This window comes from Lissotriton helveticus, chromosome 1_1 (assembly GCF_964261635.1).
Source record: "Lissotriton helveticus chromosome 1_1, aLisHel1.1, whole genome shotgun sequence".
Lineage (NCBI taxonomy): Eukaryota > Metazoa > Chordata > Amphibia > Caudata > Salamandridae > Lissotriton > Lissotriton helveticus.
Window position 1 is genome coordinate 561251795 of NC_136057.1, and position 15107 is coordinate 561266901.

At 46.4% G+C, this 15107-nt stretch overlaps 1 protein-coding gene across 3 annotated transcripts in view; it reads left to right on the forward strand.

Moving 5' to 3' along the window:
* The window catches only part of AEBP2 (AE binding protein 2), a 634726-nt gene that overhangs the window by 471289 nt on the left and 148330 nt on the right, over positions 1–15107 (forward strand). The window contains exons 8-9 of one of the 3 annotated variants that reach the window (XM_078674048.1): positions 146–259; positions 519–612. In XM_078674048.1, the coding sequence (XP_078530174.1) occupies positions 146–259; positions 519–573 (169 nt within the window). In that variant the 3' untranslated portion in view covers positions 574–612. The remainder of the gene's footprint in view (positions 1–145; positions 260–518; positions 613–15107) is intronic. The other 2 variants (XM_078674047.1, XM_078674049.1) reach the window with 2 other exon arrangements.

Genomic DNA, 15107 nt, shown 5'->3' on the forward strand with positions numbered 1-15107 from the left:
TGCAATAGTCAGTTTTGAAAACATATGCTTTCTATGAATTTGTTTCTATGAAATGGTAAATTCAGTTCATCTTGCAAATCATATTCAAACACTGCTACACCTTGGTTTCATCAAAAAGTACCTTTTCTTCCCTCTTATGTTTCAGACTGCCTGATGTATGGGTAAACGAAAGTGAACGACATCAATTGAAAACAAAGGTTGTGCATTTAACTCAACTGCCAAAGGACACAGCCCTGCTTCTAGACCCAAATATATACAGGTAATATTTTTATTTTTAATCAATTTTCAATGCAATATAAATACTTTTACTGCACTGCTTGCAAGATTTCTCAGCTCGTTATCTATGAAACCTGCTAAGTAATAGAATTCCGTAGTTCTTTCAAAAAGGTGCAGACTGGGTTTTTGGTTGTTTTTGTAATCGTTCTTCATCCAAATCGGTGAACTCTTCTAGATGCTTTAAACTAGGCAACGCTGTTATTCACAAAGTGTTATTTTGCTTTTTTATGCTTGGTGTCCAGAAATTCTAGTAAGAGAAGTCCATACCGTGGAACCCTGAACGATCACTTCTGTTAGGATCATACACTGGTTTGTATACCATCTTTTTAAAACCAGGTTTGTAATGCATCTCGTTTTTTTGTCTTTGTAGACATTAAAGTATTTTGAAGCATAGCTGTTTCAAAATTAACTATTCCATGCCTGACACTTGGTGGAGGGGTTATGTTCGTAACAGTTTCGAACAGCTTTAATTACTGTGAAAGAAACGTATTTTTAATAAATTATCTGAATGTAATTACCTTCTGTTGGTCATGTGAGTTATTTGACATCTGATTTAAAATCATCCAGTTGTCTGTATGCTTCCCAAATGTTAAATCTTTGCTCATGACTTTTTGCTTCAATGCCAATGTGAACAAATATAGGTGAATCTCGATTTACAGTTTTTGCTATTTCGTAATTATAACTGAACTACATTACTTAATTTATCGGTGAAGCTGGAAACTTTACAACTAGTCTATTTTGAAACCACAAGTGCGAGCCAGTACGTGTAGTTCTCCTTTGGTTTTCATTTGTGATTGAAAGGTTTAAGGAATGTAAACGTTTTTGCAGCAGCGTCAAACGCGAAATGTCAAAGCGGTAGAGATTCGTTTTTTTCTTTTTGAGGGTCTATGATAAAAACTGTGGATGGAAAGATTCACGTATCTAATATTAAAGTTCTCATTCCAGCAGCTTAATTATGCATAATTGAAAATGTATGTAATTTTGTGAAATTTAAGGGTTTTCAGGAAACTTTTTAGGAGCACAGGAATTGCGTGCATAGAACAATTATTTTATTCATTCTCTTTTAAAGGTAGTGCTCTTTACATGGTAATCTGCTCTATGATGCCAGAACGAACGCAAACCACGTCAATAAAACCATGTTCTTTCATTACACCATTAAGTGAATGAATTAGTTATTATTGATCAATTCGAATTATACGTATTTACTCTGTTCAGCAGCTATAACAATATCTTTAGAAATTAAAATATTGTCCCTCCTAAAGACTTTTCTCTACCCCTTCACAGCTCATTTTTTCAGCACCAGTGAAGGCGCTTCATATTACATCTATAACTGACAGTTCCCTTTTTTCTCGTTCATCTTTTCGAATCAGAGTTTGATTCTGTTACACAAAAGGGCTTCACACGTTGAGCCACAGTTTTAAAGCTGCCTACGTACTTGGAAAAATACCTATTGCCATCCAGTATTTATTTTATTTGAAAGTTTTATATAGCGCAAACAAGACCCTTGGCGGGTATGGGAGCGCTTTACAAGGTAAATATCTTAGATACATAGGTACATGGTAAATAACATATAGTTCCATGTCAGTCAATGATCGTGTAATCACCATGCTTGATCTATAACCTTAAGTGGACTACTGATACACCCATTGCACATGATGGGTTAACTTTCTTGTCTTTATCTATTGCCTGCTCGTGATTTGATGGCTCTTCTAGCTATGCTTCTGTTTGTTATGCCCATGAACCATTTTGGTCTCACTATCTTTTGGATGAGTAGTAGCCTTCCATTGCTGACACGAAAGGACTATTTTCATTTTTTTCCTGCACTCCCTTTTTATTTTTATTGTATTTGTTATTATCACTCCTTGGATATGTGTATTGCTTTCCTCTCTCTCCCCTTTCTTTTTTAAAATATTTTTTAAATTTATTTTAGTTTTTGTGAAGGCCCAGCTACTACACTCATACTGGGCAGCTAACATTTGCTCCTTGTGCACTCCCCTTCTCATTCACACTTTTCCCCCATTATTGCTAGGGCTCAGTATCTGCACACTGCACTCGGACTGCTGGCTTTTGTTCCACTTTCCTCTTCGCCCTTTACCTATAGTTCTATACTTTAAAAAAAAAAAATGTTTTCGTTTTTCAAGGGTCTCACAGCTGGACAATGCTTCTGGGTCTTTCGCTTGCCGCTGCGCCTGTGGAATTCTGCGCATACATTATGGCCACCATGTGTGCTCATGCATATGTGGCAATCATCATTGAATCTTTTTCTTTCGGTTTAAAAAAATGCTTTTAACATGGTTGCTACACCTGGCTGCAGAAGCACAGAGACAATATGGTTTAAAAAGCATTGACAAAGTCAGTAGCTTTAATCTGGAAAACGTTTTGGCTTGGCATTGCTTGTTTGCCTGGATTATATGCCATTTCTTGCTTTTTCACTCTTTTATCTCCTCCTCTATTCGGATAGCTTATACTGTCGCAATGTGTTCTTGAGTTGTGTGTGCAATTGCACCTGCCGGTGCATCAACTGACCTGTCTAACTGCTGTATCTCGTGTTTGTTGTACAGTCATCCAGTTCATGCCAGTGTTGTGCTGCTCCCATCAGTATGAGACTGCTTCAAACCAAGAGATGAGATCGGGGGGCCGGCATCCGTGTGATGTTACAAGTACCCTTTCCGTCTGTAAGGCATGCTTCCTCTGACCATGTGGGACTATTTTGATTCTTTTCCTGTACTCTTCTCCTGAACTCTTGATTTTTTTAAATTTTCATTTGTGGTAAGCCCTCCATGAATAAATCAAAGAGGACACTGTTCCGTGGCAATGGGCGCTTGTATGTCACCCAAGTAGGTCAGAGAGTGGAGAGAGGAAAGATAAGAGAAAGTAGAGAGGAGAGAGGAGGTAGAAAGAGGGGGTAGGGGTGGAAGGAGAGGGGGAAAGTGGAGAGAGAGAAGGAAAAAAGAGAGAGAAAAGAAGCAGCTGTTTATCACCGGTTTCAAGGATACAATCCTGAAGGGGAAGACCAAGTCTTGCCTCTTATTCGCCCTCACACACCCCGAAGGATGTCATGCTTCATCATCGGGCTTTTAGTGCTCCTCGTCAGACCGGCGCTGCAATGTCTGACGAGCCCCCGAAGGGTCTCTTTAGCAGAGATCTTTTAAAGAAAATACGCTGTAAAGTGTGTGCAAGTGTGGGGGCGGGACAGGTCAAAGGATAGGAACCTATGTGGAAATAGTGGTGTAGTGCGTGCAGGTTAAGTTTAAAAATACCTAAGGGCATCCACTTGATGCATTCTTTATTCTCCTGGTGTCCTTGGTAGGTTAAAAAACCAAGAGGTCAGTGAGTTACATGGGGCTTTAATGTGCCAGTGTAACTAAACACAAGGTCTACATGTTTCACGCTGATGGTGTCTAAAAGATCAGTAGCGTTTCGTCAGGACCTAGAAATAAAGAGTGTGAAGTGCACGTCAATCTAAAAAAGAGAAGAGAAGGGTTTCAGGATGATAACATTGTCAAGCACGTGGTTTGCCATCGTAGGTAATTCCTAAAGTCGTTAGGCGATCTCTGAAGGTAAATCTTGCCACGTGTGCCTGGGTGGGGATAAAGGAGAAAGGAACACAGAAAGAAAACACACTCCTATAAACACAATAGGTAGAGCAGTCCTCCAGTATCGTGGACCGGGAGGCTGAAACCTATAAAGAATCATCAGTGCCTGAAATCTTAGCAGTGGCCATCGACAGATGGCTGACATAGATACATTTAGGACCATAATGCACCTTACATGAGCGAAATAAAGTGGGTGAATCGCAGATGGCGAAGAGACACTAAAGTGCACAAGTGTTGAGCGTGCAAAGGTGTACGTTAATCCAAAACCGCGCAGTGGCCCGGGCACTCCCCATCGACACGTGACCCCCAAAGGTGAGGGGGAGCAGTGCCCAGAGGGGAGGGCGCGTGGAACCGCGCCGGGAAGGAGATCGTACCCCCATGTACAGTTCTACGGGTGCACAGAATCCCTGGATCGCTTAATGCAAAACGAAGCCGCCATATGCAGACAGCCGTATGTGGGTAATGGTGTAGCTTACCCTGTAATCATGTTCAGAATCCTGAGGCTAAGCGGCGCTGGTTGTATAAGCATCCAGGTATACTGGAAAAATAGAGCAAAGACCCCGCGGAGGTCGAGTTAATACCTGGCTCACCCTCGGAAAAGGGAAAGTCTAGCATGCTGGAGACCTCTCGGGGTCTTAGTACCCGTGGGGGTGAGTTACTCACGGTTGTAGCTTGGTGCTCGCGTTTCCACACCTACCCCTTCCAGCGGCTGCCTAGTTCTGAGTTCAGACCTGTAACTAGATATAGGGAGCGGGGCTGTCGTTCGCGGGGCAGAGAGCCTTCTCCTTCCGGTTGAGCGTGGTGTAGGCAGACTATAGCGCGCATGTGCCGGTAAGAAGTGGCTGTGCTGTGTGCGCATGCGCGAAAAGTGCGGGTGCTCCTGTCGAGTAAGTGCTCGTCGATGTACTGGTGCTTGACAGTGTGTGTGCCCGGGAGGAGACAGTGAGGAAATGGCCACCGGACAGTGTGTCCCAGATATGGAGGGGACGTCTAAGATACCAGAAGTACTGGGCAGCGAAGGAATGGGCAGCCCCGGTTATTGCCAGCAAACAGGAAGCTCTAGAGCCACATAACCTAATATGTATGGAGAATTCAGGGCAGGCGGCTGGCAGCACTACCAGACCGAAGGTCTAGAGGACGTTATAAAGGTACCTCGCATGTCTGGTGGGGTTAAGTATTAAATCGTTTATAAAGGCACACACAACCGGTGGTTACAGTGGAACCGGTGGCAGGTCATTCGACTTAGTGTACCAGGAGGCAGGAAAGCCCTGTATTGACACTATATGGGCCCAGTTAGTTTGCAAGGGGAGAGGTGGGCATTGGTTAGAGTTCCACCCACGGAATATCGTCATTCAAGTCATGTATGTGCGTTTGAAGGCGGAACACCCAGCGCTGTTCCTGGCGGAGTAGTGCCCGCTGATCCCAGCAGGGTCTAGCTTCCAGGATTGTCCACACCATCTCGTCGCATTTATGATTGGAGTCCATGTAATGATTTGTGGGTTTGGTCGCCATCCTCCATCGTCTGATGGTGCTTTTGTGTTCACTAATGCGAGTCTTGATCGGTTGTGATGTCATGCCCACATACCTGAGCTCGCAAGGGCACATAATGAGATAGACACAGTTCTTGGAATTACAGTTAGTGTGGTTTCGTTGTTCCCAAATGAAGCTTCCTAGACGTAGTTGTTTAGTCTGTTTCGTCGTTGAGCATGCGTGGCAATTGCCACAGGGGTAATGGCCTGATACTCTGGGTAGGTTCCACAGTGTGGTGTCTCCAGTTGTTCTTTCTTTTTCACGGGTGTGTGTGTGAACCAGCATATCACAGAGGTTAGCTGTCCTTTTAAAGGCAAAACGGGGTTGTGCTAGTTCCAGTGTATCGCTGTTAAGCGTTCTTCAATTCCGTTTGATGATATTCCTCACTTTGTTAGATAAAGGAGTGAATGTGGTCACGCAGGTGAGGGTTTGATTGGGTTCTTTCTCTTTGTTTTCCAGTAAGGCTTGTCTGTTGTTAATTTTGGCACGCTTGCGCGCTCTGGTTACCACACGGGTAGGGTAGTGTCTGTCCAGAAGGTTCTGTTCCAGGTTCCCAGCCTCTGCTTCGTAGTCTCTCATGGTGGTACAGTTGCGGCGTATCGGTAAGAATTGCCCATACGGGAGGTTTCCGCGTAGGGCCTTGGGATAGTGACTCCGGTAATCCAACAAACTGTTTTTATGAAATGAGGATTTTAATATTCCGTCCTCCAGAACAATCCTCAGGTCTAGTAAAGGGATACTTGAGTCACTCAAGGTACATGTGAAGCGTAGGTGTTCATCGAGGCAGTTGATCCACTCCAGGAACCTATCGCAGATGTCTTTAGGCCCCCGCCATAGGATCAGCACATCGTCTATATATCTTTCCATCTTATCAGGTTCTCCTGATAAGGGTTGCTGTTAGAGAAGAAGCCCTCCATGAATACATACTTTTTGCAAAGGCACAGCTACTACACTCCTACAGGGCAGCTAACATTTGCTCCTTGTTCACTCTCTCCCTCATTCACCCTTTTCCCCCATTATTGCTAAGGCTCAGGATCGATGCGCTGCTACTGTAGCACTGGTTTTTGTTCCACTTTCCTCTACGCCCTTCACCTATAGTTATACACTTTCTAATTTTTTAGGTCCCGGCCGGCGAAAGACTGCGCACATGCGCAGTGGAGCTGGCGAGATCTTATGTTAGAGGGTACATTTCACTTGCGAAGTTAAACCCCGCCCCTCTTTTCCATTGGCTGGCGTCACCGTTCATGCTACACGGTGGCCAGCCATTGGAAAACAAGTCCTAGTGACGTACTCTTTTCTCTTTTGAAGCCGTCCCACATGGACTAGCTTCCTTGGCTTACTGCTGGCGTAAAAGCTTTCTTATCTTCTTTATGGGTCCAGATGGCCCCATAAAAAAGATAAGGAACCTTTTACGTCAGCGGGAAGTCCAGCCGAGTCACGGACTACAAAGAGAAAAGTCTGTCATGGCCAGCGCTTGCAGTCAGGACAAACCATTGACAGCAAGTCGCAGGGGAACACATGAAATCCCCCTCCCTCGAGCATCCCACATGGTGTTGGTTGCACTCTGGCGCAACACTACATTCCTCCTTCCCCACAGAATTGAACAAGCATTAAGGGGCCGGCAGACAGAGCAGAAGCGAACAGGCTTTGCTGACCGATGTCAGACGGGTAACTAGCTTCTGGAGGAGGCAGATGTCAGAGGAGAAAGGGATCGCGTTCCATTGGCCTCTCACTCACTGTAGCCGGTGGAGGACGTCTCACGAGTTGTGAATTTAGGTTACTGAGATCCTATAATGTGAGCGCTGTTCCTAGAATGCTGGGCTTCTTATGCTGCCGGTTTGGGGCCCAGAGGGCACGGCTGCGTTCCCAAATTCCAGGTCAGCTGGAGCGCTGCCTTAGCGCTCGGTGTTCCGGTCCAGAAGGGGCTATTGGCGCTGCTTGCACTGTGATGCAGGCTTTGTGGTCTGCAATATGTCCCAATACGTTTGCGGCTACCCAAGCTCTGATAAGCCGTACCGGAACTTGAGAAGTGTAGGGGAGCCCCCAAGCCCCGGGTAAAGTAACTTGGCTATCCCGCCGGCTCCCAACTCGCTCCCAGCCAGACGCGAGGCAGAGCAGCACGGCGGGAAGTGTTTTACCTGCTGAGTCTGCTTCTTGCTGGCAGGCGCTTGGGGAGAACTTTCTTTCGGGGGCCCCTTCTCCTCTGATGGCGCTCCTATGAGGGGAACGAGTCTTCCTCTACTTCAGCCCTTAACGACTCCTTGCTGAGCGGGATACCACCAGTGCCGACTTCCCTTTTGTTGCTAGGGGACGCTTCTCCCTTCCAGTATGTGGTGGGTCTGCCTCCGGTGATGAGCCCTTCGTTGCTAGGCAGCCCCATGCGGCGTCTCGACCTCAACGCTCATAGAGACCCCAGGCCGGCCGCGGTGATATTGTACCACACAGCCCATTCCGGTGCCCGCGGCGGTGATCAAGGGGCCCAAACAGCGCTTCACCTCACAGTGCTTCCCTTCCTCAACACAGCTCTGCTTCTTGACGAGTCCCTCGTTGCCAGGCAACCCTGCACGGCCGCCAATCCCAGCGCAGCCCAACTGCTGACGGTGGTGGCTGACCCGGGGTTCCTGAGGCTCCCAGGCACACAGCGGTGACTCCAGGTTATTTTCAAAGGGTGCCTCAGATGCGTTTTCACTCAGGGCTGCGGCGGTGATTTTGGGGGCAAGTTTCAATGTGCTTGAGTCCGGGCACGCACTCGCTCTCAGCACCCCGGGACACTTTAATGATGCACGGAGTCCGGGCCGGCTGCGGGGATTCCAGGGACAGTCTATGTGTGCCTGAAGCCCGGGCCTGCGGCGGTGATTCCCATAGCGATTTTGGCGCGGTTGAGATCAGGGGCAATTTCGCGGGAGTCAGCTCCGTCCCGCAGCGGTGATCTCAGGCGAGTTCTACTCACAGGGCAAGTCCCACGTTGTGCACAGCCACAGGCACGCTGCGTGAAGAACAGTTTTGCGGCCACTCCTGATTCTTTGGGTTCTGCTATGTCTTGTGTTTGTTGGTGGGGTTTCTTCATGCTAATTAGCATAAAGAATAATCGAAACACTTGTGAACCTAAGAGCCTCCGATTCTACTTTAATCAGTGTAGCAAGCGCACCAACCCACTGATCTATGTTAGGCCGTTCATTTAAATGAACGCCTTCGCGCCATGATTATTTTTGCATCTTTGTCAGGCTTCGTATGTTTTAGCCCCACATGGTGCGACTGCTGCTCCCGAATATGTAATTGATGTTTCTGTGCAATCTGTGCTTGAAACAATGAGCCCTGTTATCTTGGGCGGAATCCTCCCGGGGATTAAAGGGGAGGGGGTCTCTCTAGGAGGTGTTATGGCCAGCATCCCCCCTGGACTCACGCAGTCTCTCGGGGCGGGGGGAGGGGAGTGCGGATGACTGTGTGTGGGACGGGAGGTAGGGCTGCAGGTTATGTTCAGTAGCTGTAATATTTTTTAATTCAAACACACCTCTTGTCCATTTTGGAAGGATGATAGGCCGGGTCGTCATCATCATTATTATCTTAGTTTTACAGTGCATAATTATCATAAAGAGTGATCCAAATTCTTGTGAACCTAAGAGCCTCCGATTCGACTTTAATCAGTGTAGCAAGCGCACCAACCCACTGATCTATGTTAGGCCGTTCATTTAAATGAACCCCGTAAATGCTTGTTTTAATAGTGCTGACTGTTGAGTGATACTAGTGCTGCCTCTCGGCGGTAAAGTACAGCCCTCCATGCTATATACATGACGATTGTGTTTGTGCAGTGCTGCATGCTGCCGACTCACATAATACAAACCAGGTGCTGCTGCCCGGCCGGGACTGCCCACAGTGACCCAGGGAGGGGGATTAATAAATCGGGGGCCACATGCTATGTGTGGCAGGGTGACTGAGGTGTGGCGTCACTGAGCCGCAGACTCTCCCTGCCTGTCTGCAATGTCCAGAGCGCCTTGGAGTGAGGAGTTCAGGCCTCTGTGTGTATGTGTAATAAGGGCGCGAGGCCTGCAGTGGTGTCTGTCCTTGTGTGTGTGGCTCTGTGTGTGAGATGAGTGTGTGCGGCCTGCAGCGGTGTCTGCCCCCGATGTGCGTGTATGTATGTGTGTGTATGATGGCGGTTTGTGGCCTGCAGGGGTGTCTGTCCCTGTATGGGTGATGAGAGCGTGCTCCTGCAGCAGTGTCTGCCCCTGTAGCAGTGTCTGCCCCTGTATATGTGTGTCTTTGTGCGTGTGTGCCCTGTAGTGGTGACTGGGTGTGTCTGTGTATGTTGTTGTTTGTGTATATAATAAGTGTGTGTGCATGAGCGTAGGAAGTGTGGGGGACGCGGGGGGATATATCCCCCCCCCAGATTTTGGAGTGGGGGTGGACACGGGGGACAAGGAGTTCTTAATTTGAGCCAGTGGTTTCCGGTGCTTGGCACCGGCACTTAATGGTCTAAACTGGCTGTTGTGACAGTCTGCCACATGGTGGAGCTGTTTATCTAATTTAGAGATAAGCAAAACAAAAGTTGTTTATTAATTCAATACACATTACAATCGGCTAACACATGTTGCCCAAGCAATTCTTATAGGTTTGGGGGCCTAGAACCGTTTAAAGTGTCAAACTTTTAGGAGTGATGGTTAGTAGTAGTGTTGATACTGTCATTTGCAGTGCTGCCAGAGGCAACGGGCACTGCAAGCTGCCATGGCTTCCTGACGAGTGCCTTGGCACTTATTTATTTACAAATTAAGCACTGGGACTAGGGTGGGGGGGGGACGAGGGGACAAAAGAATTTCCCCTCTCCCTTTTGTTATTCGCAAGGCCATTAGTGCGCGAAAGCGCTACCTGATGGCCCTGCACTTGACCTGCCTGGAGTCAAAGAGGCCACCCGCCCTTCGCTCTACCTTAGTTATGCTGCAGGAAGGCTCTGGGTTCTGGTAAGGGCAGAGAAGGAAAAAAACTCTGTCTCTTTTCCTTCATGCCCAGAGAAGGCAAGGAGTGTGTCCACTTCTCCTGATCTGCCTCTGGCAGCTGCCCTCCTCCCCCCTCTCTCTCCTTATTCCTACAGCTCTTTCTGTGTCTGTCTCACTCCTCCTTAAGTGCTGATTTCAAGAGACCGCTCTTACCTACTCTCTCTTGCCTCTTCTTTTCTTTATTTGTTCCCCTGTGAAATGGATCCAAAAAAGGTGAACACTTTGGTTGGAAATGTCCTCATTTTCTGACCGTTTTCTATTCAAAAGAAAAACCCCAGGACGGAGAGAAAAAATAATTAACTACCTAAATAAAGTAATACAGAGTGGTCAGCAAACAGGCCAGATTGTTTTTTACACCCACACACATTAGCGCCACTTTACAGAGCTTGCCAGTGAAAGAGCTACTTTCTTTTTATCTTCTTTCTTTGAACAACATTGTTTTCCCAGGGTGGGCAAGTGCACCATTCCTAAAGGGACTGCAATTCCTGGTTGATGGGTGAAGTGGAAACGTTTAATGTGATCGTTTTCAACTGTTTTAATTATTTTAGCTTATAAAATGTGGCTCTGTGTTCGGGGATGTGGTCTTTTTTAAACCAAACTGCTTACATTTGGAAAGGATATAAGCAATAGACTTGAAAAGGGTCCCTTCCTGGTCCTGTAGCCATGTCCTGAAATTTTCAGGCAAAATTGCTTACTCTGAATAATGAGTTTTAAACAGTTAAGGTAACCATTTTGTTACTGATTACAGTTCACATGTTTAGCATATTCCTGTATTCCCTATGAGTGTTTGCTTTTTCCAGGGGGGTGTTCATTTTTTTTTCAGGCAGCATTTTACTGTTGTCTAGTGCATAATTTGAATTTAGTCGCAGCACATTTGAGTTGTAGCTGAAGGCAGTGCGAGTTTCTCTCAGTGGGGCAGTATGGTGTTCAGTGTGGGAGAGGATGTGACACTCTGGCCAAGGATGCTAAATTTGGAACTGGAGAACCATATTCAGCCTTCATGACCAGCCCACCAGGCCACTCTCCTTGAGGGAGCACATTCCCATGCTAGACCTTAGATGGCCCGGTAGACCTTCGAAGCCCTGATGTCTTAGCACCAGCAGGTGGAGCCTAACAGTGGCAAGTGTGGGCTAACCTTGAAGGCCTGTCCCCCACAAGCCATACTGCAGTTCACCTCCTGTCTTGCGAGCAGGCATACGAAGAAGCACACCCTAGATCGATAGTGACTGTCACTGAGGTCACAAGACCCTTGAGGCCAGTCCACCTCACCCATTGGTACCTCTGTTGGCCGTTTTCAGTGCAACTTATCAGGGGTTGGCAATGTAGGGTTTACATGCATACCAAACTTAGGGGGTGAATATAATAGCAATGAGACTGCCCCGTCGTTGGCGGTCCCATCGCTATCGTGACTGCATCACTGCCTGCCATATTACAATGGCGGGTGGTTCCCTGGCGGTTGGAAAGACTAACCGCCACACACCTGATCGGCTCCTTGAGCCCGCCAGTGCAGCGGAGGGGGATCGTGGTTCCTAAAATGCTGGTGGTGCCTACCATGTCTCAGCTGGACAATATTTAAAACAGGTCAGTTTAAAGCAATGGTGCCAATCACAAATGGGGAGGGGGGAAAAAAGAGGGAGACCACAACGTAGGAAAAGAAGGTAAGAATAAACTATAATTTCATAGTAGTTAAAAGCACTACAGTACATGAATACAAAAATGACCATAACACACAAGGTGAAAACTGGGCGTGTAAGTGAAAGGGTGGGACGGCGCAGTGATGAGGTGTGTAAAATTGCAGTGTGAACGGCGATAGAATTACAGAAAAATAATGATACAAGTGGTCAAAAATGCAATTTATATACAGTGATTTTTTCAAGGCGTATTCAGGTAAATAGATTGACCACAACAGCGCACGTGTTCTAGGCTGGGTAGTCCACGGCGTTTCAACCTGAGTAATTACAGGTCATCATCAGGACAATGGTCAATTGGTTTGAAGTAGTGCTCTAATTGATAGAGGAAAGGGTGAGGGGAAGATAAGATCCAGGCGGTGAGGTCAATCAGGCCATCCGGTCAATCTGTGGATGCAAAAATTATCCAGAAATTAAACCATGGGTGGGGGACTAGACTACCAGCCTAGAACACGTGCGCTGTTGTGGTCAATCTATTTACCTGAATACGCCTTGAAAAAATCACTGTATATAAATTGCATTTTTGACCACTTGTATCATTATTTGTCTGTAATTCTGTCGCCGTTCGCTGCGCTGTCCCACCCTTTCACTTACATGCTCAGTGTTCACCTTGTGTGTTATGGTCATTTTTGTATTCATGTACTGTAGCACTTTCTAACTACTATGGAATTATAGTTTATTCTTACCTTCTCTTCCTACGTTGTGATCTCCCCCTATCGCCCCCCCCCCCCCCCCCTCCCATTTGTGGTTGACACCATTGCTTTAAACTGACCTGTTTTAAATATTGTCCAGCGGAGACATTGTGTTTGATATAAACTGCGCCAGGTCTCATCTGGGTTAACAACGGGCCCTACTCCTGTTATTGTTCCTTTGGTGGTGCCTACCAGGCACTGCAGTAGAGTTTACAATGTCCCTTACCCGCCAGCCTATCCATGGCGGTTCACCTGCCATGAAAGAGCTGGCGGAAAGGGACATCTGAGGCCCATAGCATGCCCCTTTCCCCCAGCCCCCAGACATGGGACCTGGGGGGCATCCATGATGCCCCCTACATATCACTGCACCATGTGGCAGGCACCGCATTGTGCCTGCCACGTAGGTCAGAGATATCTGTAACATGTCCCTTTCTTACATTGCGGCGAATGATGCAGCCAGCAGCACCTGCTGCAAATGTAAAAGATGGGCACTGCGAACGCCATAGTGGGGGTCGCATTGTAATGCCTATCGTGGGGCTGCCGCCTTGAAGGCCAGCGGTCCCATTTCCCGATTCGATGGCGGACGGACTGAAGTCCGCCTGCCATCGTAATCAGCCCCTAAGTTTGCAAACTTCTTGGTCTCTGCTTCATTCATACACAAACACTTTTAACATGTGCAGCCTGCTTTCGGGCCACTGGAGTTATGCCGCAATGGAGGCCAAAATTATGTTGCAGTGTTGAGTAAATTATGCAACAATAAAAAAGCTGCAGCGTAATGCGGAACATTTTATGATACTTTATTATTTTGACATATTTATACATACTAACAGCCTCTGCAAAGCTTTTGCCTCATTAGGACCTTTGTAACATACAAATGCAGCAGTGGGAAAGGAGACCACTCAACCTTGCAAAGGGCCCTACACTTTACAGCAACATAAACCACATTTATTTTAGTAATTTTTGATCCGTTTGAGCTACAACATTGATTTGGGTAAAATTGTTAGATTATGCAGCAGATTGTGTGGCAAATATGATACATCCATAGTTAAGTGGAAAACATTTTCCCACTTAACTTATTTTTGCCCCAACATTGTAGTTGATCAATATGTCAGTTCCCCAAACCCAAAGTCGAGTTTGGACACAATTTGCATTTTAAAAGCAGTCCTACAACACAGGGCTACTTTTAAACTGTCCTCAGGCTTCAGCAGTGCACACATGCAAGCGCAGAAATGGCTGCTGGCCTCTAAACTGCCATGCCCTATAATATTCTAGGGACTTAAAGGTAGTTCTAATCCCCCTGCCCTATTATGTACTAGGGCCTTATGGGAGAGGTCATGCCAATCATAGGGATACCCTAACCCATAGTGCACCCTAGTGTATGTAGGTGTTTTCACTGAATTTTTAAGGGTCTCTTTCAGAATAGCACTGGCTCCGGGCCTGTTCAGGCAGAGACCAGGGTCAGTCAGTCAGGTACCACTAGTACCAGTCAGCAAAAAGTTGGGGGGTGCCCAGGGCGGCTTTGCAACATTAGAGAAGCACAAACTCAGAATTTAAAACATGACACCATGGTTGTGGGGCGCTCTTTAATAATCAGAATTGATTTCTATCCTAATTAACCCATTTTCCAACATTAGGATAAGGAAAGACTGGGGAAAAATCATAACGTGCTAATCTATACCTTGAAGTTTTCATGCAGCTCTTTGATGACGGTTAATAGCTCACTGTTCTACGCTAGGATTTTAACTTATAAACTGCAAATACCAAAAGATTCTCTCAGATAAAAGCAGTAACTCACTGACCTATTTACATGATATGCAATTTGTGATTTGCGTGGTACACGTTCTTTACAGCGGGCATATTACCCCACTGTGGCTACCTTACCAAGAGTCAAAACTTCCACTAGACAAACCTCCGATCTCTCTCAATAAAGAACATTAATCACCGAAGTTGTCTTCACATTTTTATTGTTGCCTGAAAATTGCTGGAGACCAGGAATACAGCAGAAGGTACTTTTCAAACCATAATGCACTTGCAAACACGAAGCCCCACCCTAAGTCACCTTTGTTTGCTTGGTGCATGAAGATGCAAGATTCATATGCATGAGTTTTTAACATTTGGTCTGATTACTATATGAATGTAAATAACAATAAAATATAATGCAAACTGTGACTACATGCCCTGCTTTTCTCAATATCTCACTTCAAAAGTATGTGATTGTGGGCAGTGATTTGTATATGGTCACTGGAAAGTCCAGAAGGTTGTCCCTGCCCTCCACCCCCCGAATTTTAGTGTCTCCTACGCCCCTGTGTGTGGGTCCTGCATTGAGGTATGTGT